At 51.5% G+C, this 20,986-nt stretch overlaps 1 protein-coding gene across 1 annotated transcript; it reads right to left on the reverse strand.

Annotated features, from left to right (window-relative positions):
- Window positions 1-19,436, reverse strand: KLHL21 (kelch like family member 21). Its single transcript, XM_038746145.1, has 4 exons — window positions 18,382-19,436; window positions 6,481-6,886; window positions 1,246-1,318; window positions 1-929 (listed from the first exon to the last, which is right to left on the reverse strand). Exons 1-4 carry the CDS (start codon window positions 19,400-19,402, stop codon window positions 618-620), a joined length of 1,812 nt encoding a protein of 603 aa, XP_038602073.1. The 5' UTR covers window positions 19,403-19,436; the 3' UTR covers window positions 1-617.
- Window positions 19,437-20,986: the final 1,550 nt, after the last annotated feature.

Below are 20,986 nucleotides of genomic sequence, written 5' to 3' on the forward strand. Positions count from 1 at the left end.
TGCCACGGCCCCACCAAGAAGCGAGGGCCGCGATGATGGGAAGGAGTTTCCTTCTGGCGGAACCCAGCAGGACCACAGCGGAAGGGCCAGACACACGGACAGACCTGGTCCCGCTCAGCTCCAGGGGCCAAATGGTCACTGAGTCATTTACCAGAGCCGCCGGGGAGGAGAACTGGGTCCTTACTGGCCAAGTGCCACATCCACACCACACAGCGGGTCAAGTATGGGACACGGAGAGCAAGAGGACCATCAGGACGGCACATGCCGGTGTTGGGGTAAGAACACGGGGGAGGGGGGTGCCTCTCTGGAAACAAAGGGGAATTAAGCGCCTCTCTTCTCCTGCTGTAAAGCAGCAGTGGAACTCTCCCCAGCATCACAAAGTGGGCCCTTAGCCCAGAAGCTTCCAACTTGCCGCCAACCCAATCAATGTCTCTCGGAACAGCACGGTCAGCCTGGGTGGGACTTCCCGCCGCCTCTAACTCGAGTCACCCGGGGGCTTTCGAGCCACCAGGGCCACCCGCCCCCTTCTCCCCACGCCCCAAAAGAACGGCTGGTTTTCAATCGAGCTCCCGAGCTGCAGGAGCTGGTTGGGGGTGGGGGTGGGGGGGAGGCCGGGGCTAACGCAGCTCATTCAGGTTTTGGTTCTGCAGGTTCTGCCGCTGCCGGTTCAAGTTCAGGGAGTTCATCTCCCGGTTGGCATTGTCCAGGGTAAAGCCGTGCCCGCTCGCGGGGGTCTGGGGCATGAACTGACGGAAGATGCTGACGCTGCCGTGCCAGAAGGTGGGCTCGGGGAGGCGCCCCACCACACTCCACGCCCGTGTCTCGGGATCAAAAGCTTCCACCACGTCGGAGAGCTCAAAAGTGTTATCGTACCCGCCGGAAACGTACAGCTTTCCACCCAGCACAGCCAGGCTGCCCCCTACGTGAACCTGCGAGTGGGAAGAAAGGATCTCCTTGGGTCAGGCAATACCCGATACGACCGCCTCACCGCCCCGCCCCACCAAGGAGCCGGAAAGGAGGTTGGCACCAGACGTCACCCCTGCCAAAAGGACCAAGCCCCCAGCCTTGACAAAGACTGGCATTCCTGGACTTTGAATGGAAATAGCTGCCAGCCCCTTCCTCCCCTCCACAAAGGGCCGACAGCACATCCTGAAGTGGTTATGGGGGGAGGAGGGATCTCCCCCGCACCCCAGTCCCAGCCACGCTCCAGTCTGAACAGGGGAAGGAACGCCCTCCCCCATTTACCTGATTCATGGAAGGGATCTTGTCCCATTCATTCTTCACAGGATTGTAGACGTCCACTTCTGCGGAGTCGTCCCTGCAGGAGACAAAGAGGAACCGGCCTTCAGTGGGGGCAGGAGATGACACCCCCCAGAAGTGTTACTGACTCAGTCAGGGCCTTCATTCACAGTGAACTTCCCAGTAGGGAATCTTCCCCAGTTGCCACCTCGGTCACCATGCCCTGCCTCTCCTGACCTCAAAACAACCGACTGGTTCCTGAGGTAAGAGGGACAGTAATAGTTCTCACAAGCCGGCTCCATCACCAGTGTGGACCTGCTGGCTAGGGGTGGCCGGCTCACACCTCTTTCCCGCTCTCACCCTCAGCCTCGCCTAGGAACCTCATGGGGAGCAGAGGGAGAGCCCCAAACAAGTTTCCTGGCTGCCCAAGCCTTGGTGGCACATTGAATTCTGCCAGGGCCCTGGGCCCCAGTCCAGCTAAAGCTCAGCATGCCAGTAGGCTCAGAAGCAAGCATGACAGTTTACGGATCCAGGGAGGCAGAGAGGACTTCAGCATGCATTGGGGGGGTGGGGTGGGGGGGTGTGCGTGTGTGTCCGGGGGGGGGGGGGGGGGGGGGGGGCAGCTGGCCTGCTGGGGGCTTGAAGGTCAAACACTCATCAGAGAGAAACGGCCCCAGCCTCAGGAGAAGAGATCAGTAACCAGTCACTTAGCAGCACATTCCTCCACTTGCTCTCCAGGACCCCCACCAGACCTGGGGTGGGGAGGGAAAGAGAGAAGGAGTGCCCAGCAACATCAGGGTCATGGCAGCAACCCAGTCAGAACGGCAGAGGCGGCAGGGTTCCCAGCAACTCCCTCTGGATCCCAGCTTTGGGAATGGCCAGATTCCCCTTGTACTTTACCTGCAAAGTGGGGAAATTTTCCTCCCTCTGTCAGCCTTCCTATGGCTCATATAGGTGGGGGTTGGGGGACGGGTGGCCTGAGATCCAGAAGAGCGGTATGACCTTCCAAAGGTCACCCAGCAGATCAGGGGACAGAGCAGAGATGAGAGCTCAGCGGAAGCACCCCAAGATCAGGTCCCACATAGGTAAGGGGGGCAAAAGCCACTCTTGGCCCCTGGGGACGAAAGAAAACTGGCCAGAGCGGCCAGAGTCCTAGGAAGTTCTGCAAAGGCATATTTATAGCTGGCACAGGCTCTCCTAAATGACACCACCGCAGTCTGGTGCTGAGTTAGGGGACGAGGAATTAACAAAATTAGAAGGGGGTGGGTGTTGGAGAGATGAGCAGTGTATCACCTTCAGAGGACTCTTTCCCTGTCCCCCTGCCTCCTCACCCCACTTGAGAACGTGTATTCCTGGAAGAGGTGTGAGAGGCCAGAGGGGGGAAAGAGACTGTGGCTCAGTTTGCAAAGTAGCACAGAACAGCTTTCTCTCAAAAATCCCTAACCATCAGCTTGCTTCATTAGCTTGCTTCTCTTCCAGAATGCTTCGGGCCAGAGGACCCTAGCCCCAGGATCTGGCCTGGGGCAAAATCTCTCCAGAAGGCTGGAAAAAGGAGGACATTCAGAGCATTCCTAGCCCTGTCTCCACACTTGCCAAAAATACCAAGGGCAGCTGGCTAGCCAATCACAGGTGGCTGCCTCCCCGAGGGACACCAGTCAGCTGGGGGGAGGGAGGGAGGGAGGGAGGGGTGGAGGAGAGTGAGTGGCCCTTGAGGCCAAGGATTGGGCCCGCTGCCTTCTGAATAATACATCATTACTGCTTTAAATAGTCTCAGCCCCAGCTGGGGAAGGAGGGGTAGAGGGGGAACTGGAACAGCTTTCCCTTTGTACCCCTTCTCCCTCCCGCCCACCCTTCCCCCACGGGGCTTGCAGCAGCAGCAGCAGCAGGGTCTTGCAGTGGAATACACCTTTCACCACCACCGGACTACAGCGGCCATGCCAACTTTCACCTCGAGACCTCCGCTTTCCCAGGCCACAGCGCTCCACCACCCGGTTCCTCACAGACCCAGGCCTCATTCCCACTTTTCTCCTCCTGCAAATCCGACTCCCCATTCTATGTCATTTCTTTTAAATTACGCTTTATGAAAAGGACACAAGCTTTGCCGGAAGGTGGGAAAGCTTGCACACAATTATCCTTCTAGACTGTGAGCCCGTTGTTGGGTAGGGACCGTCTCTATACATTGCCGACTTGTACTTCCCAACCGCTTAGAGCACACAGTAAGCACTCAAATATGACTGAATTATCCGGTTTATTATTTCTTTAAATTTGAGTATTTTTTTAAAAAAAGTTGGGGGTTTTATTAAGGCTCATTTTTTGAGTTGGAAACCATCACCTGAACAGCGAGAATTTCTTCAGTTAAAATGACTTCTTTGACTTTCCAAGTGACACAAGTGGCTACATGGACAAGACAGGCCAGCTACCTTTCACTTGCAACAAAGGTCAAGGCAACCTTGTCTAATTTAGGGGATTGGGACTCTGGTGTTGATCCAAAACTTAAAAATAGTTGAATCCTCATTCAGGAGGAGTGAACAAGAGTGACGCCTCCCATGAGAAATAAGAAAACTAATCTCAGGTGCTAGCTAGTCGAGAAAATTCCAAGTTTTCTTTATAGAATGGGGAGAAGTGAAGTTCCCTGGGGTTCAGGGTGCCATTTAAAAGGTCTAACCCTTCCAGATGTCACATTTCAAAATATTTAGACTACTGGTAATGGTGGAAGTATTGACAATTTGTTGAACACTCAATGTTCCCAATGCCAAACTCCAGCCCCCACCCAACGTGTGCATGCACAAAAACACGCGTGTGCACAGACACACACACGTACGTGCCCTATAAGGCCAGGGACCAGGCTTATTGAATTCTTTACTGCCCTCTTCCCAAGTCCTTACTACCTACCTAGCCAGGCTCCATAACAATAATGATGGTATTTGTTAAGCACTTACTATGTGCCAAGCACTGTTCTAAGTGCTGGAGTAGATACAAGGTAATCAGGTTGTCTCACGTAGGGCTCACAGACTTAATCCCCATTTTACAGATGAGGTAACTGAGGCACACAGAAGTTTAGTGATTTGCCCAAGGTCACCCAGCAGACAAGCGGTAGAGCTGGGATTAGAACCAACGTCCTCTGACTACCAAGCCCATGCTTTTTCCACGCGGCCACGCTGCTTCTCATTCAATAATGAATTCAAAAGCCAGCTTACATTTGTTGGGGCAGCGAAAATGTGAAGAAAGATCCCACAGGATGTAATTTCCCTGATTTCACTCTAATAACACAATCCTGGGGTTACTAATTGGGAAAAATAATCTTAATCATAACGCACTCACCATTAACCTAGACAGTTAATTAACTAGAAACTTCAGGATGAACTACTCCTTCCTCCCTTGCCAACACCTCCGGGTGGCAATCCAAGAACACTGAGCCCCAGTGTTTTATGTCCACAACTTTCAAAGATTATGCTAACGGGCTATAAATGGAAGGCTTCTAGGTAAAGGAGAACACAATGAACCCAGTTCTCCTAGAGTTCGGGCTACATTAGGGTGGTCACTTGATGCAGTTTTAAAAGGGACAGCGTGGATGTTAGCTGATCTGTCCCTTACCAGAATGGACACCAGACGCTTTGATGTCTGGTTTTCTGATTTTTAAGAAACCGGGGCCCCTCAGCCTCAACTACTGCTGCTGAGTTCTACGGAGTGAAGGGGATGCCTCTGTTCCCAGGGAGAAACCTGAAAGGAGAATGCAACGGCTTTGGAAGAAATTGGTGCAGTAGAGGAGAAAAAAAAAAAATCAAGTTCGATAATCTTGTCTCTAACCCAGCGCTTGGTAGTCCTTGGCACATTGGGAGCACCTAACCAAAACCGCAATTACTATTATTATCAGGGGTCATTCAAAGGCACATTCTAGGTACGGTGGGTTTCTGTTAAAGGATTTCTGTATGGCGCCATTTCAATCAATCAGTGGTATCTGTCAAGCGCTTGCTGTGTGCATAGCATTTTACTAAGTACTTGGGAGAGTGCAACCCCATGTAACACGTGCAGCATGATACAGATCAGTTACTTCCAGACTGACGAAGGCACGTGCGACACCCGTGGGTACAGTCAGTGGCCACCTAACAAAACCCTGTGGGAAGGAAAACCTCACGCTGCAGTATTCACCCCCGGGTCCACCACCATGTGTGCGCCTGCAGGATACTATTTCCTCTCTTCGGTCCATCAGAAAAAAATTCTCCCTCATTCTAACGGCGTTCTAAATCAAAAAGCTCCCTTGCCTTTTTGTAAGCAACTTGAGGGCAGGGATCAAGGCTACTTACTCTCCTATACTCACCCAAGTCCTTCCTACGGTGCACTGCACAAAGTAACCGCTCTTTCTGACTGATAATGTGTGTGAAAGCACCCATTACAGCAGAACTGCTAGTAAGTGAAAAATCAACTGATCGATGAGAATATTTACTCTATTCAGATTATTACTACTATTAGAGCATATGCCCCTAGAGAACAAGGCCCATGAGTGTCTTCTGCTTCTGATGGACTCTCCCACAGCACAACTGCAAGTGAAAAATCAACTGATCAATGAGAATATTTGCTCTATTCAGATTATTACTACTATTAGAGCATATGCCTCTAGAGAACAAGGCCCATGAGTGTCTTCTGCTTCTGATGGACTCTCCCAAGTACTTATAAATAATAATGGCATTTATTAAGCACTTACTATGTGCAAAGCACTGTTCTAAGCGCTGGGGAGGTTACAAGGTGATCAGGTTGACCCACGTGGGGCTCACAGTACTAATCCCCATTTTACAGTTGAGGGAACTGAGGCCCAGAGAAGTTAAGTGACTTGCCCAAAGTCACACAGCTGACAACTGGCGGAGCCAGGATTTGAACCCGTGACCTCTGACTCCAAAGCCCATGCTCTTTCCACTGAGCCACGCTGCTTCTCATACTTATTACAATGTACCGCACCCAATAAGGTGTTTGATAACTACCACGGATAGCAAACTGATCGATCGACAGATGGTCAGATCAAAATCACCCAGTGGACCACGTGCAGTCACAACCCTTGGGGACCACCAAGTCAGGCCAAGTTTCTACCTGAAACTCAAGTTTCCCTTACTTTTCGGGACAAACTCCAAACACCTGGAAGGACGCCACCGCTGCACTCCCTCCCCGAAGCCAGAGCAAAGGGGCCGTCAGGACCCTCAATCAATGCATCGCTCTCACCGGCTTCGCTGCCCCTGTGCCAGAACTCACCTTACAAAGTACATGAGGCCATTAAGGGTCACCGTCTTGGGGGCAAAAGACCAGGGGGGGAGTTGCCCACAGTTGACCAGGGACCACAAGTCGGTGTCGGGGTCGTAGCACTGGATGACCATGGCCTCCTTGCCGGCCAGGGAGCCGATGGCGAAGAGCTTTCCCCTGCAGGCGGTGGTGGAGCAGTTATCCATGGGGTAGAGCATGGGTTGCAGCGCTTCCCAGGAGTCGGTGGTGTGGTCATAGCGCTCCGTGCTGTCCGACGCGATCACGTACAGCAGCCCGTCCAGCACCGTGGAACTGTGATACTCCCGGGCCTTCAGCATGGGGGACACCTCCGTCCACTCGTTCACACTGGAGTTGTACCTCCACACGCAGTCGTAGAGTCGCGATCCGTCAGATCCCCCTGGGTGAGAAGATAACGGGCCCACAGTGAGTGGTGGAAGTGAAGTTAACCAAACAACTTCCCACTCTTGCACCCATCTCGACTTTTTACACCTAGAATGCATCTGACACCTGCTCAATTGCCGTTATTTCTAGGAGAACCAGCAATTGATCCTATAACCCTGCTTCTCTGAATTACACAGTGAAACCAAGTCGACCAGAATCTTCCAGAACTAACCCAGGAGTCTGTCTCTCTCAGATGTACCATTTCAACCCCATCAAGCCTGAAACTCGGCCTAGACCTGGACCCCTGTGAGGAACAAAAAACAAAAAACCATCTTAGGGAAAGCCCCAATTGGGAGAAAGACAACATACTTTCTGAAAGGGGAAATTGTACCTTGCTGGAACTGCCTGAGACCTCCAGAGGGATCCACAAATGTGTGGTTGAGGAGAACTGACAGCTGCGTGAAGCAGCATGGCCTAGAGGATAGAGCAAGGGCTTGGGAATCAAAGACCTGGGTTCTAATCCTGGCTCAGTCATTTGTCTGCTGGATGGTCTGGGCAAGTCACTTCCCTTCTTTGGGGCTCAGTTTCCTCATCCGTAAAATAGGGATTTATACTGGGAGCCCCATGTGGGATGTGGACTGTGAGTAACCTTGTATCTACCCCAGGGATTAGTAGAGTGCCTGGTACAGAACAATCACTTAACAAATACCATAGAAGAGGAGGATCTGGGGCTGGTTTCAAAAAGGTCCACACTATAAAAATGGACTTGCTCTTCTCTGAATAAACTGACACTTTCCTGGAGAGATGAAGTTCCCCTGGATGTAAGAACTGGTCTCATGGTGGGAGTGCATGGTGAAACTTCCAAGTTTGCAAAGGACTAGGCTTCTCCTGGGTAGTAAAATGCTGCACATCTGGGAATCTATAATTTATTGATTTGTATTAATGTCTGAATCCCCCTCTGGACTATAAGCTCATTGTGGGTAGGGACTGTACCTGTTATATTGCTCCTATTGTACTCTGCCAAGCACTTGGTACAGGGCTCTGCACACCGTAAGCACTCAATAAATGACTGATTGAATGAATCTCTTGATCGATTTTTGCCATGGTGATTGGGCTCAAGAGACAAGCTGCCACTGAAGAAAGGCAGTGCAGTCGGGTCTGATGGTCAGCGCAGACTCCCCCACCCCTGCTCCGCACAGGGATAACTATCTGGGGTGGGGGTTGGGGGCTCCCTTGGATACAGGCCCTACTCTACTCTAGGAATGGGATCAGTCAATCACTCGGTTTCCTCTGGACTGTAAGCTCGGTGAACCAACTCTGTGCCCTCAATAAGTACAGCTGATTGATTGCTTGGTATTTATTGGGCACTTGCTCTGTGCAGAGCACTGTACTAAGGGCTTGGGAACAATATGACAGAATTGGCAGACTGTCCTGCCCACAATGAGTTTACGGTCCACAGCCTAATATAAATATATTTATATTAATGTCTGTCTCCCCACTCTAGATTGTAAATTCAACGTAGGCAGGGACTGAGACTACTAACTCTGTTGGATTGTACTTTCCCAAGTGCAGTGCTCTGCAAAGATTAAGTGGTCAATAAACATGACATTGTGCAAACTAATTGTGGGCAGGCAAAGTGTCAGTTTATAGCTTTATTGTACTCTACCAGGTGCTTGGTACAGCACTCTGCACACAGTAAGCACTCAATAAATGCGACTGAATAAATAATAATAATGATGGTATTTGATAAGTGCTTACTATGTGCCAGGCACTGTACTAAATGCTGGGGTAGATACAAGGAAATCAGGTTCGACACAGTCCCTGTCCCACGTGGGGATCACAATCTCAAGCCTCATTTTACAGATGAGGTAACTGACGCACAGTGAAGTTACTTGCCCAAGGTCACACAGCAGACACATGGCAGAGCCGGAATTAGAACCCAGGACCTTCTGACTCCCAGGCCGGTGCTCTATCCACTACGCCATGCTGCTTCTCATGAATGAATGATCTACCAACTCTGTTGTACTTTCCCAAGTACAGTGTTCTGCACACAGTAAGTGCTCAATAAATATGGCTGACTGATTGATTGATTCTGTCCTTGACACAATCTCGCAAATGAATTGCCAGGGCCTCGAATAGGCCTGGGTCTTCCCAGATTTGGCCAAGGGGACCCAAGCACCCCACTGATGGGCACTGCGGCTGTTCTCTTGCTTGCATCCACCCATGCGCTTAAAACAGCACCCGGCACATAGTAAGCACTTAATACCATTATTATTATTCTCTGACTGAGGATGGGCCTGACCCTCTCTATTCCCACTGTTAACCTACCCTTTAGAAGGCTCTGTGACCTTGGGCAAGCCACTTAACTCCTCTGTTCCTCAGTTACTTCATTTGTAAAATGGGGATTCATTCGTTCATTCAATCATATTTGTTGAGCACTTGCTTTGTGCAGAGCACAGTGCTGAGTGCTTGGGAGAGTACAAGACAACAATAAACAGACCCATTCCCTGCCCACAACGAGACTAGAAGTGGGGGAGACAGACATGAATATAAATGAAGAAAACTACAGATATGTAGATAGTGCAGTGGGGCTGGAATGGGGGAAGAGCAGAGAGAATAAATCAGGGCACTGCAGAAGAGAATCAGGAGATGAAGAAAGGTGAGGCTTGGTCTGGGAAGGCCTCCTGGAGGAGATGTGCCCTTAATAAAGCTTTGAAGGGGGGGGAGAGTAATTGTCTGTCAGTTATGAAGAGGGAGGGCGACTCAGGCCAGAGGCGGGACGTGCACCGGGGTCGGCAGTGAGATAGGCGAGATCGAGGTGAAGTGTGTGGGTTGGATTGCAGAAGGAGAGAAGCGAAGTAGGAGGGGGTAAGGTAGTGGCGTGCTTTAAAGTCAACGGTGACGAGCTTCTGTTTGCAATGCGGAGGTGGATGGGCAACCACAGGAGTTTTTCCAAGAGCGGGGTGACGTCCTGAGCGTTTCTGCAGGAAAACGATCCAGGCAGCAGAGTGAAGTAGGGACTGGAGTGGGGAGAGACAGGAGGCTGGGAGGTCAGCAAGGAGGCTGATGCAGTAATCCAGGCAGGATGTGATGAGTGACTATAAACACGGTACCAGTTTGGCTGGAGAGGAAAGGGTGGATTTTAGCGATGTCGTGAAGGTGGGACCGACAGGATTTAGTGATGGATTGAATATGTGGGTTAAATAACAGAGGAGTCCAGGATATTGCCAAGGTTACGGGCTTGTGAGACAGGAAGGATGGTGGTGCCGTCTACAGTGATGGGAAGGTCAGGGGGAGGACAGGGATTAAGACTGTGAGCCCCTTGTGGGACAAGGACTGTGTCCAACTTAATTTGCTTGTATCTACCTCAGCATTTAATACAGTGCCTGGCACATAGTGCTTAACAAATGCCACAATTATTATTATTGCTGTTATACAACTCTCCCGGGCACTTCGTAACAGGGCTCTGTGCACAACAAGTGCTCGATAAGTACACTGGAGTCCACCCTTGACATGATCTCTCATATGAACTGTTGAGAGTAGGCCCAGGCCTTCAGGAATTTGGCGAAGATGACACGAGTGCCTCACTGCCGGGCACCGCAACCATCCCCTGAATGGGGATGCGCCTGATCCTCACTCTTCCCCCTGCCTGTCTTCCCCCTCTAGACTGCAAGCTCTTTGTGGGCAGGGAATGTGTCTGCCGACTCTGTTGTACTGTACTCTCCCGAGTGCTTAGTACAGTGTTCTGCACGCAGTAAGTGCTCAATAAATACCAGTGATTGACCAGTTGGGCTGTCGCTCCCTGTACCAACAGAAATTTCCATGCCGGGGTGGTCCCGTGAGCTGTAGGCAGGAATGAGCCCCCATCCCCAAGGTCTCCTTGCACCCACTTAAAACTGGTTCTCGGCATTGCTCCCCTCTTACTGTTTCTGTTCTGTCTCTTGGAATATGTGTCAATCTGTTAGGCACACAGCTTTAGCCTGTGGATTTTATCATCTATGAACAGCAGTATAAGAATTAGATGATATCAGCATGGCCTAGTGGGCAGGGCACAGGACTGGGAGTCCGAGGGTCATGGGTTCTAATCCTGGCTCCGCCACTTTTCTGCTGTATGACCCTGGGCAAATCACTTCACTTCTCTGGGCCTCCGTTCCCTAAACTGTAAAATGGGGACTAAGACTGTGAGCCCTATGTGGGACAGGGACTATGTCCAACCCGACTGTCTTGTATCTACCCCTGCCCTAGAACAGTGCCTGGTACATAACAAGTGCTTAACAAATACCATAATTATAAACCATAGCAGGAAGATTCTAGAGAGGTGAATAATGAGCAGAAAATTGACAGCTGAGGTTCAACGAAAACAAGCGCAAGGAACTGCAAATGTTTGGAGTCGGGATGGGTGGGTGGGAAGGGAGGAGAACACACAAACTACAATCCTATGACTAGTCCAAGTGACTAGTCAGGACTCCAAATCTTGGAGCCTCGCCTCACCATTTCCTCCAACCACTGGTTCTTCAGGCAGTAACCACCAAAAACCCAGCTAAATGCTGATCATCATAGGACGAGCATCTCAAACAAAAGCACGGTCTGTCATCATCAAAAACCATTGTCTAGCTACACCTGGAATATACTCTGTGTAAATCTGGATCCTGCATTTTGGAAGGGCTACAATTAAGCTGGGTATGGGCAACGAGAGTAATTAGGGAGATGAGGTAGCTTCAGTACAAGGATAAAGAGAGGGACTCTTGGGTTTGAGAGGGATCATGGTTGAAATGTACAAAATCATGAAGCGGGTAGAGAGGCTTAGGGACACGTATTGAGGCAGGTAGATTCAAAACAAGAGTAAACATTCCTTCAAAAGCAGCTACTCTCCCAAGTGCTTAGTACAGTGCTCTGCACACAGTAAGTACTCAAAAACACATCACTGATTAATGGTTGGGAATTAATTTTTCAGCAATATATACAAGCCCCTACATGGGAAGATCCTCCGAGGTTAGGAGTCCTCTTTACCAACTCTTTTGGATACCTCCCCACCCCCCTCAAGCACTTAGTACAGTGCTCTGCATACAGTGATAGACTGAAGCCCCAAATATAAATAGGTTCAAAAAGTGGATAAATTCAGGGAGGAGAGATCTATGGTCTCTCCTGGGCTATCAAACAGAGAGCCAGTAACATAGAAGAGAGTTAGGGATGTTAGTTCAAGAAGGGTTGAAAACATATCCAGGTACCAGACAAGGTCAGAAGTAGGCAATTCTGGACCACTGACCTGAACCTGATTGGCACTGCACAAGGTTTTTGGCCCTCCTTGGGTGTAGTCACCATCTCAAACCCCTGCCCCGAAGCCTGAGGGTCAGTTAAGACCGCTTCACCCCAAAGATTCAAATGAGTCACTCAGACAGTGAGAGGAAGCAATGACAGACCCTAATTCCTCTCTCAATCAGAAATCATTTTCCAAAGATTCCTTCCCTTGGCTTCAACCCAAAGGTGACAAACTACCTGCATTGTTTGCCTTTTCGGCAACAATTGCTTCCTGCAAGCAGGCACAGATTGGCGTTCCCCTGGCTGGAGGCAGGGAGCCAGCCAGCCACCTCCTCCCTGCCAGGTCTCTCTGGGAAAACTGTTCGTTCATTCATTCAATCGTATTTATTGAGCGCTTACTGTATGCAAAGCACTGTACTAAGCGCTTGGGAAGTACAAGTCGGCAACATATAGATACGGTCCCTGCCCAACAGCAGGCTCACTGTCTAGAAGGGGGAGACAGACAACAAAACATGGAGACAGGTGTCAAAATAGAACAAATAGAATTAAAGCTATATACACATTAACAAAATAGAGTAGTAAATCTGTACAAATATACATACACAAGTGCTGTGGGGAGGGGAAGGAGGTAGGGCAGGAGGGAAGGGTGGGGGGAGAGAAAAAAGGGGGCTCAGTCTGGGAAGGCTGTTCTGGAAAAGATCTTTATACTTTTGTATGCCTGACTTTTCCACTGCCGTCTTCCAAAGAGGAATTGGTTTTAAAATCGTTCACGTTGGTGTATTTTACTCTCCCAAATGCTTAGTACAGTGCTTTGCATGTAGGAGGCGCTAAAAAAAAAAAAAAAAAAAAAAAAAAAAAGATTGAATTTGTTTCCCCACTCTCCAAAAACCTCCGATGGTGTCCATCCACCTCCGCATCAAACAAGAACTCCTGACCATTGGTTTTAAAGTACTCAATCACCTTGCCCCCACCTGTCTTACCTCAATGATTTCTGACTACAACCGACTCACTGTACCTCGACCTCATGTCTAGCCCCCAACCCCTCGCCCACTTCCAGCCTCTGGCCTGGACCTCCCTCTCCCTTCATATTGGACAGACCATCACTTTCCCCTCCTTCTGAGATTAATGAAAGAAAAACAACAACAACAAAAAAAAATCACATTTCCCTCAAGAGGCCTTCCCCAACTAAGCCCTCATTTTTCCTACTCCCTCCCTCTGTGTCATCCTTGCACTCGGATTTGTAGCCTTTATCCCCTCCACCCCTCAGTTCGATAGCACTTACATTCATATATGCAATTTATTTTAATATCTATCTCCCCTTTTAAACTGTAAGCTCTTTGAGGGCAGGAATTGTGTCTACCAACTCTGTTATATTGTATTCTACCAAGTGCTTAGTCCAGTGATCTGAACAGAGGAAGCGCTCAAATATACGTGACTGATCTGTAGTCTGTTGGCCCTACCCCTTCTCAGTGTCCCAGGCAAGCAGCCGTCTTTCACCAAGCCGGGGGGGGGGGGGTGGGGAATCTAAATGTGCTCTGCACATAGTAAGCGCTCAATATGATTGATGATGATCCATCAGCTCAGCTATTCCATCCAGAGCCATTCTGATGACCCACCTGGCCCAAACCAGTAACAGTCCAGAACCAGGACTGGGGTCAGCAGTGTGGTGGGCTTAATTTGTGACCCACTCCTCCTCACACTTGGAGGGAGGCTCGCTGTGGGTGGGGTCAAGGCCCTGACCCAATTCTCAAGAGCTACCACTAAACAAGACATCTTCTAACAAAGTACATCATTAGACTGATCTCGGAAGCACAGCCCTAATCAGAAGTTTCCCTTAAATACTATTCTCCTGCTCCATCCTATAATTTTACAGTATTTCTTTATGTGAATCAAATGGTTTGAACGCCACGCAAAAAGTTACAGTGCTGACAGAGGCAGGCACCGTACACATTTCCAGGGCAGTAATTATCATGATATCAAAAATCTCCAAGCAAATTTTAGCTCTAGCATACCAAACACAAAAGGACACTACACTGCAACAAGGGAGAAAGGAGCCAAGGAAACTCAGGCCTGGCTTTTAACCAGACATTTTTGTAAAAGCTTTCTAAACAAACCTGGCTATCTGGCGTTTAGTACAGTGCTCTGCACACAGTAAGCACTCAATAAATACAATTGAATGAACGAATCTGGCTATTTCCAAAACCCAGTGAACCTCGGTAAATATCTTTAAGCTCATTTAGGAGGACGACAAAGTGAGAAGGCAAACAGCAAATTAAACTATTTCAAAGTTTCACATATAAGGGTCTAAAGTACACTCTAGTTAAGGGCAGCCTGCAAAGTGTTTGCAGGGAATCTCTCTCTTACATGCTTAGTGCAGTGCTCAGTAGGTACTCAGATAGTATATAATTGATTCCTTTAATCTGTGATCACCCCTGAACATAGTAATAACCTTAACCTCTGAAAAAAGTCGAGCATTAGTGGGAGAGGAAAGTAACAGAAACTGAAGTTTTTTGGAACATTCTACAGTAGCATTTGGCCAAATGGGGAGAATCGGCATGGCCTAGTGGACGGAGCACGTTCCTGTAAGTCAGAAGAGCACGAGTTCTAAACCCGGCTCTGCTGCTTGTCTGCTGGGTGACCATGGGCAGGTCACCTTACTTCTCTGGGCCTCGGGTCCATCATTTGTAAAATGGGGATTAAGACTGTGAGCCCCGCATGGGGCAGGGACTGGGTCCCAACTCAGTTATCCCGTACGTACCCCAGACCTTACAACAGTGTCTGGCACATAGTAAGCGCTTAACCAACACCACAATTATTATTGTGGAGTTTTTCTTCTTCTTCCGGCTCAAAAATTCATAGGGGTAGTAGCTGTGGTGAGACTGAGAATCCGGTTTTTAATTGTGTTCCTGGGAGGGACTGGAGCGGGCAAATCCAACTGAGCCACTCAACGCTGTAGTCTTTCCTTATAAAGCCGGAACGGAGACTGGGTGGCCATTTGTTGGATTTCAGCTGGTTTGGCACCAGACACCTCTATCTCCCATATTATCCCTAAAAGCCCAGTAACTATATAGGTTCTGGGAATTCCTACCACAAGTCTTTGTATGGGTGTCCTTACTTTGGTAAAAAATGGCATTTCATCTCTAGTTTTGTGTTGCAATGAATGATAATGGTTGGCTACTTAGTTTCAAAGCAACAAAAAAAATACTTATAAAAGGTCACCACCAATGGGTGGAAGTTCAACTACCGTCGTTTAGAGAGACACGGGCTTTTATTTTTGCAGTTTTTAATATTTTAATGAAAATGTGTGTGATACGGGGTAAAGAGGTTGGGGGGGGGGGGTGCCTTGACCAAGGGGTGTCTGGAATTCCTTAGTGTCCTCGGGGCTCACCCTTATTCGCAATACCTTTCTTTTTTCTGGTTAAAAAAAAAAGGTCTTTAAAATTAAAAAATGGAAGCTAAGAGATCTGGCGGGGGCCAACGCACATCTTTTACAGTGATTTCAGGCCTCCGCACACCATGACTTAGCACTCATCTGGATTTCCAGCCAAGTAACTGGAAGAAAAGCAATCTTGGCCTGTGACTATGTTTACAGTGCCTGGGACATTTCAGCATAAACACCATGTGACGCTGACAGCATCCATCAGATGTATAAACCATGACTCGCTTCCTCTGAGCCATGGCTAAGTCTTGCTTGGCTATGGCCTCCCCTCCACCCCGGCAGATAGGAACATCAAGCTGAGGACTCTCTAGGAAACCCCTCCTGCCATGTGGCCAGAGGAAGGGGAAAGTAAGATTCTGGATTTGGCTGGGGTCAGCAAGGAAAGCCTTAGTCAGGGGGAGAACTATCTCTGGACATCAAAATCCAGCGTCTCGATTCGCTTAAAAATGTATTTTTTAAAAACTTCCACCAGAATGGAAGTAGCGTGGCCTAGTGAAGAGAGCAGGGGCATGGGAGTCAAAATGACCCGGGTTCTAATTCCAGGTCTGCTGGGTGACCTGGGGCCAGCCGCTTCATTTCTCTGGGCCTCAGTTAACTGATCTGTAAACCAGGGATAAGACTATGGGACAGGGACGTGTCCAACCCGATGACTTTGAATCCAGCTATGAACAAAGTGTGGCACCTAGTATGCGCTTAATACCACTGTTACCAAACACCATTAAAAAGAAAGAAAAAAAGCATCTCCTTTCCTTCTAGCTCTGACCGAAGTGACCCGTCTCACGTCGGCGAAACCGCACAGGTCCGTGCATCGTAAGCCCCAACTGGCCTCCTGTATGGACTAAAACTGTACTTCGAATTGTACTTTCCAAGCGCTTTGGATAGTGGTCTGCACACAGTAAGGACTCACCAAATACGACTGAATGAATAAGAGGTGAAGGCTTACGGAAGGGGTAGATGGTGGCGACGTGGGTGACCCCGACACAAGCCAGCAGCCCCCTCCGGACGGAGAGGGTCAGCAGGGTGGGCCCCCCTACACTGTGAGCCCGTTGTTGGGTAGGGACCGTCTCTCTCTGTTGGACTTCCCAAGCGCTCAGTGCAGTGCTCTGCACACAGTAAGCACTCAATGAATACGACTGAATGAATAGGGAGGTCCCTTGGCTCAAGTGACGGGGCGTGGGCCGATTTCTCTGAGGGTTCCCGACCCCCTCTCTCCCCACCGAGGCCCAGAGCAGCGAGGCTCTGTGGAAAGAGCCCGGGCTCTGGAGTCGGAGGTCAGGGGTTCAAATCCCGGCTCCACCACTCATCAGCTGTGCGATTTTGGGCAAGTCACTTGACTTCTCCGGGCCTCGGTTTGGGGATGAAGACTGTGAGCCCCCGCCGTGGGCCAACCCGATCCCCTTACAACCTCCCCGGCGCTTAGAGGAGTGCTTTGCCCAGGGTAAGCGCTTAGTAGATGCCATCACCAGAGCGACCACCCCAGACTGAGCCCCCTCCTTCCTCTCCCCCTACCCCCCGCCTTCCCTCCTTCCCCTCCCCACAGCACCTGTATAATAATAGTAATGGCATTTATTAAGCGCTTAGTATGTGCAAAGCACTGTTCTAAGCGCTGGGGAGGTTACAGAGTGATCAGATTCCCCCACGAGGGGCTCACAGTCTTAACCCCCATTTTCCAGATGAGGTAACCGAGGCACAGAGAAGTGAAGTGACTTAAAGTCACACGGCCGACAATTGGCAGAGCCGGGATTTGAACCCATGAACTCTGCCTCCAAAGCCCGTGCTCTTTCCACTTAGCCACGCCGCTTCTCAGTTTGTACGTGGTACGTATTACTCTATTTCACTTGTACGTATTTATTCTATTTTGTTGATATGTTTTGTTGTCCGTCTCCCTCTTCTAAGAGTGCGAGCCCGCTGTTGGGTTGGGCCCGTCCCTGTACGTTGCCAACTTGTACTTCCCAATAGTACAGTGCCCCGCACACAGTAAGCGCTCGATGAATACGACTGAATGAATAATAATAATAATAATGGTGATGGCATTTGTTAAGCGCTTACTATGTGCAAGGCACCGTTCTAAGCGCCGGGGATTTTACAAGGTAATCAGGTTGTCATCATCATCAATCGTATTTATTGAGCGCTTACTGTGTGCTAAGCGCTTGGGAAGTCCAAGTTGGCAACATCTAGAGACAGCCCCTACCCACCAGTGGGCTCACGGTCTAAAAGGGGGAGACGGAGAACAAAACCAAACCTACTAACAAAATAGAATAGATATGTACAAGTAAAATAGAGTAATTTAGGTTGTCCCACCGGGGGCTCACAGTTTTAATCCCCATCTTCCAGAGGAGGTAACTGAGGCCCAAAATAAATAGAGTAATTTAGGTTGTCCCACCGGGGGGCTCACAGTTTTAATCCCCATCTTCCAGAGGAGGTAACTGAGGCCCAAAATAAATAGAGTAATTTAGGTTGTCCCACCGGGGGGCTCACAGTTTTAATCCCCATCTTCCAGAGGAGGTAACTGAGGCCCAAAATAAATAGAGTAATTTAGGTTGTCCCACCGGGGGGCTCACAGTTTTAATCCCCATCTTCCAGAGGAGGTAACTGAGGCCCAAAATAGAGTAATTTAGGTTGTCCCACCGGGGGCTCACAGTTTTAATCCCCATTTTCCGGAGGAGGTAACCGAGGCCCAGAGAAGCGAAGGGACTCGCCCGGGGGGGGGCCGACATTTGAACCCGTGACCTCTGACTCCAAAGGCCACGCCGCTTCTCCACCCGACCCCCCGGGGGTCCGTCCCGTCCCGCGCCCCGCGCCGCCCCCCTCACCGGTGACGTAGATGTCGTTGCCCAGGGCGGCGACGCCGTAGCCGCCGCCCAGGTGGTCGGGGAACTCGGCCAGGTAACGCCACTGTCCGGTCTGGGGGTTGTAGCAGTCGACGGTGACCAGCTCGTCGCAGTCCTGGTCGCAGCCGCCGACGAGGACGAGGATCTCGGCCAGGCCGGTGGAGGGTCGGGGCCGCATGCGGGGGCAGGGCCCGCGGTCGTGGCGGTCGTAGCGGGCGGCCTGGAAGTCGCGGGCCTCTTGCAGGAGGCGCAGGCAGGGCGGGCAGCGGGCCAGCAGCGGCTCGGCCTCCACGTGGGCCAGCAGGTAGAAGCGGCGGACGAAGGGGAGGCGGACGGCCTCCAGCAGCTGCGGCCAGTGCGCGGCGCGGCGCGGCGGGTCGGCGCGGACCCAGCGCAGGGCCAGCTGGTAGGCGGCCTCCTCCTTGGGCACGCACAGCCCGTCGTCGCGCAGGTAGCGCAGCAGGCGGGCCAGGGGCAGCCGCTCCAGCTGCTCGCCGCCCAGCTCGCCCACGTGGCGCAGGATGAACCGCTGGGCCGCGCCCGCCAGGCCCGCGCAGCCGAAGGCCTCGGCGAAGTCCTGCATGTCCAGGCAGTTGGCCGGGTCCAGCTGCTGCTGCAGGAAGGCGCCGCACGCCTCCTTCACGGCCGGGAACTGCAGCAGGTCGGCGGCGCGGAGCAGCGGCTCCGCGTTGTCGCCGCTCACCGCCACCCGGCCCGTGTAGCTGAAGTCCAGCAGCAGCTGCAGCGTGTCCGGCGCCACCCCGTGCAGCCGCACCCGCTCGGCGCGGCTCTCCCGCAGCTGGCCGCCGAACATGGCGCGGAAGTAGGGGCTGGCGGCCGCCAGCACGGCCCGGTGCGCCGGGAAGGCGCGCCCGCCCGACGCCTCCAGGGTCACGTCCAGGAACTTGCGCTCGGCGCGGAGCTGGCTCAGACCCCGCAGCAGGCTCAGCGCGTGGGCCGGGTCCGAGAACGGCAGCACCGTCAGGGCCGCCGGACGCTCCATGCTCGCCGCCCCGCTTCCTCCTAAAACGAGAAAAACCAAGGAGAAGAAGAAACCCAGTCACTCCCTCTCCTGCCCGCCCAAGGGACGCTGCGCCGCCTCTATAAATACCGCCCCTTCTCTCTCCCCGCCCAGAACACGTGGCCCTTCCCTTCCCCACCCCCCGGCCCCCTTAACTCTTTCATCGTCATCATCATCAATCGTATGAGCACTGGACTAAGCGCTTGGGAAGTACAAACTGGCAACATGTAGAGACAGTCCCTACCCAACAGTGGGCTCACAGTCTAAAGGGGGAGACGAAACCAAACGGCGGCTCTGCCCGATGCCACCCGCGGTGGGCCGCGGGCGGGCCTCGCCCCCTCGCCCCTCACCCTCCCCCCCGCCCCCGGCTAAGCTCTTCGGCCAACGGCTCTCCCTGCAAAATCGAGCGGGAGGGACTGATTAAAATCAACCAGTCAATCAATCAATCGTATTTATTGAGCGCTTACTGGGTGCGGAGCACTGGACTAAGCGCTTGGGAGGTACAAGTTGGCACCCTATAGAGACGGTCCCTACCCGACAGTGGGCTCACAGTCTGAAAGGGGGAGGCGGAGAACAGAACCAAACATTGGCACCATATAGAGACAGTCCCTACCCGACAGTGGGCTCACAGTCTGAAAGGGGGAGGCGGAGAACAAAACCAAACATTGGCACCATATAGAGACAGTCCCTACCCGACAGTGGGCTCACAGTCTGAAAGGGGGAGGCGGAGAACAGAACCAAACATACTAACAAAGTAAAATAAATAGAATAGATATGTACAGGTAAAATAGAGTAATAAGTATGTACAAACATACAGGTAAAAAAAAATAACGCGGGCACGGGGGGGGGGGGGGACGGACAAAAACCACAGGCACCGACCCCGCCCTGCAATCCAAAGAAACGTGGGGGGGACTTGACTGCCTCGTTAAACGCGGTGCTTTGGGCCGGGCCCAGCGGCCTCGCCCTGGTCCTGTCCCTCGTCGTTCCTGATTAAGGGTCTTGCTGAACCTTCGACTCGGCCGCCCTGCAAGAGCAGGCCGATCACCGCAAAATCAAGCGGGAGGGACTGATTAAAAAAAAATAACGCGGGGGGGGGGCGGGGGGAACCAGAGGCACCGACCCCGCCCTGCAATCCAAAGAAACGTGCGGGGACTCGGCTGCCTCGTTAAACGCGGTGCTTTGGGCCGGACCCAGCGGCCTCGCCCTGGTCCCGTCCCTCGTCGTTCCTGATTTAGGATCATGCTGAACCTTCGACTCGGCCGCCCTGAAAGAGCGGGCCGATCACCGCTGTGTCCCGCCGAAACGGGTCCTCCGGGAACCTCCTGGGCCGGTCCTATCGCCCGCCGGCAGCCCCGACAAACAGACCGGGTTAAGGGGTGAGTGGAGGCCACAACAAAACGTTCAGCGATCCCCCCTCCCCCCCCCCCAGATAACCGGCAACTTCTGCTCTGGACCCCCCCGGCAAACAAATCACTGCAGGGCATAACCCTGCTGCTCTCATCACTCCCCGGCCTTCGTCGGATTTTTTTTTTTAGTTTCCAAACGAATGTAAATCGGCAGGTAGCC

This window comes from Tachyglossus aculeatus, chromosome 5 (assembly GCF_015852505.1).
Source record: "Tachyglossus aculeatus isolate mTacAcu1 chromosome 5, mTacAcu1.pri, whole genome shotgun sequence".
Classification (NCBI taxonomy): domain Eukaryota; kingdom Metazoa; phylum Chordata; class Mammalia; order Monotremata; family Tachyglossidae; genus Tachyglossus; species Tachyglossus aculeatus.

Bases quoted from the DNA above. Each gene is read 5' to 3' on its own strand.
- KLHL21 (XM_038746145.1), bottom strand. From the start codon at position 19,402: ATGGAGCGTCCGGCGGCCCTGACGGTGCTGCCGTTCTCGGACCCGGCC. The intron at 6,887-18,381 runs GTGAGGGGGGCG...CTTCTCACCCAG, and splicing joins CAACGACATCTACGTCACCG to GGGGATCTGACGGATCGCGA. The intron at 1,319-6,480 runs GTGAGTTCTGGC...TGTCTCCTGCAG, and splicing joins GGCCTCATGTACTTTGTAAG to GGACGACTCCGCAGAAGTGG.